Source organism: Sinocyclocheilus anshuiensis, unplaced genomic scaffold, assembly GCF_001515605.1.
Source record: "Sinocyclocheilus anshuiensis isolate Anshui unplaced genomic scaffold, SAMN03320099.WGS_v1.1 C33126874, whole genome shotgun sequence".
Taxonomy (NCBI): Eukaryota; Metazoa; Chordata; class Actinopteri; order Cypriniformes; family Cyprinidae; genus Sinocyclocheilus; species Sinocyclocheilus anshuiensis.
This window is the reverse complement of record NW_015621844.1, coordinates 1-2,721: the sequence shown is the minus strand read 5'-3', so window position 1 is coordinate 2,721 and position 2,721 is coordinate 1. Positions and strand designations below refer to the sequence as shown.

Here is a 2,721-nt window from a genome sequence, read left to right as displayed (position 1 = left end):
GGAGCTAAACTCTGCAGGACAACGGCCCTCCAGGACCGAGTTTGGTGACCCCCACATTCTCAGTGAGAAACTGAGCAAAAAAAATGTTTGGTGCAGATTTATTTATATGGCCAAAAAGTAAGATAAAATAGTGTTATGTAAATCAATTACTATTGTTTTTTATAAAAGACTACTTGCTTATAAATATCAGCTGTCACTCCCAATAATATGTCTTAGTAAGACATTATTTAAATGCTTAATTTTATGATCAATGCACTGTAGTTTTTATTATGGGGCAAAACATGTAATGCAATGCAATACCATGACGACTGTGAGACGAACAAATAACATTCCTCAAAAGCGTGATGGATCATATTTGATATTCACATCTTAAGATTACATATGGATAATTGCTTTAGTCCATCAAATGTACATATTGAAATATTTCTAACAATATAAAAGCTACTCTTATGTTTACTTTACAAAATAATCATTAAATATTTCACAACCAAAAGAAACTTGTCCTGAAGGGGGGGTTTTTACGATTATACTATAAGACCTTTTACTTGCTAAATAAGTATCAACTATCAATCAGATGACAGAAGACATGTAGAAGATTGAGTATAACAGGATTTGTTTTAGCAATGTTTTCATCTTGTTAATAATTTAGAGGCCTATGTATTCATGTATCAAATTTACTACTGATACATTATTCTTTATATGGATAAAAGTGGTTCATACAGATGAGCTACAATCAGACTAGCGGGATCATTCAGCAGGCATAAAGAATCACCACACCATCCTATTAATATGAACTCAATCACATGATCCATTGAGGAGGTTTCACTCACCTTCTTGGACCTCCAGCAGCGGCAGTAGACGGCCTTGTCGCCGATGTCCTCCATGTCGAAGCTGTGCACTACTTTGGGGCTGTCTTTGTTGATTGACATGTTGACCCTGCTCTTGGGGCTACTCTGCGAACTGAAGTAGCGTGTCAACAGGTAGGTGCTCAGAGCCGCGGCCACTGCAACGGGAACGATGGTGGTCAGATGATCTGCAAATGTACACACGAGGAGGCGCTCTTTTTTGAGAGGGCCGGGAGGTTCCTGCACACTATTCTACAAGCATTTCTATTTTCTAGAAAAGATTTAGTTTAAACTTTGGGTCTGACAAAAGGAGGCAAAAATGTCCTCTTTTACATACATTTATGTATGTATGTATGTACAATATCTATTTTATTGTAGCTTTTCTTTTTTTTTTTTTAGTGATGGGAATATGCAGAAATCATACAGGAATCAGATTGCACTGTGAACCCTCAACATGTTTTGGATTTTTTTTCTGGATTCCACTTTAATGGTTAAAATAAACATTAGTAATCAAAAAGCTTTTCTAACTAATTGAAATCATGAAACGTATACAACTTATCAACAGTTTATAAGTTTAACAAAAACTATATTTTTAGGGTCCTATGAATTCTGTTTTTATTTTTCACAAATTCCATGTTTTCATAGTATTATAACTATAACTAATAGTACAGTAATTTTGACAGTGACGATCATGCGTCATATCATGCAATCATTTCACAAGTCTGAATAACTGCATTATCTCAGCATTTGAAATAAGTCGATCCTTAGCTCAGAAAATAAAACTGAATAGTGCGTGGCCATATTTTAAAGCTCCCTGGTTCCAATAAAATGTTTAATGATTTTCTATCTTCAATATCACTTATATATACATTTCATACAGCCTAATCCAATAGCTCCATATAATTGTCCATATTATTTTCTCGAATTAAGAAAATGTGAATTTAAATTTGAAACACGCCCGGTAGTTATTAATTAAGAGTTATACAATCAAAGCAATACTGCCCTTTGGAACAAACTACTTTAGACAAAATAACTTTGTAATTTGATATCAGTAAACCAACAAACTCAATGCCCAAACAACATAAACACAGTCTACAGCCTTAAAATCAATGATATGCATATAAATATTACAACCGTAGCACACATTTAGCCTATACAGCTTTTAGTGCACTATAAAACACATGCAGTACAGAATAAAGGTGTTTATTGATATTATACAGCAGGGATGGGCAACTTTAATAGTGACAAGGGCCAGTACTTTTTCTCCTTTATACCAAGGGGCTAGATTACTAATCCACGTCCACACACCTTTTATACCGTCTTACTCACTTTCCTTTTTAATGAAGGAAATCAAAGTATAATTAATGTAATTTGTTTTAAAAGATTTTATTAACTATATGAAACTTGTGCAGGTATGCTAATTAAAATTGGAAACTTAGTTGTCAGTTGACACCAATGTTACCCCAACAAGCCAGTGTAAACATCTCAATCGCATTGTCCGTAAATTTGCAACAAACGAATGTACAGAGGTCCTATTTTTTTATTAAATCAAAGTTAAGACCTTTAAAGAACTTTTAAGACTTGCACAAATAAAATTAATACCATATGAGCGAGGTAGGGCAATGTCCATGGTAACATATTAAACTCTAAAATTACTGTAAAAAGCTTGATTTACAGTTCAGATACAGGTTTTCACAAAAACAAAATGTTTTATAAAATGATAAACTTCACATTTCAGCCTTTAGACGATTTTTAAGATAAGAGATGAGCATCAATTTTTTTTATTAATTTTAAACAATTATTATCAATCAATTATATGAATTAAATAACCTATAAATATATCTTAGTGTCTTAATTGTTTAGATTTTTATAATGC

The 2,721-nt window shown here is 32.8% G+C and overlaps 1 protein-coding gene across 1 annotated transcript; it reads right to left on the bottom strand.

Moving 5' to 3' along the window:
* Positions 1-504: 504 nt before the first annotated feature.
* LOC107683289 (CDGSH iron-sulfur domain-containing protein 1-like) lies at positions 505-1,097 on the bottom strand (the record flags this gene model as incomplete). The annotated part of the gene is made up of 1 exon (XM_016479342.1): positions 505-1,097. A coding segment is annotated over one exon (402 nt), but the record flags the coding sequence as incomplete, so codon positions are not given.
* Positions 1,098-2,721: the final 1,624 nt, after the last annotated feature.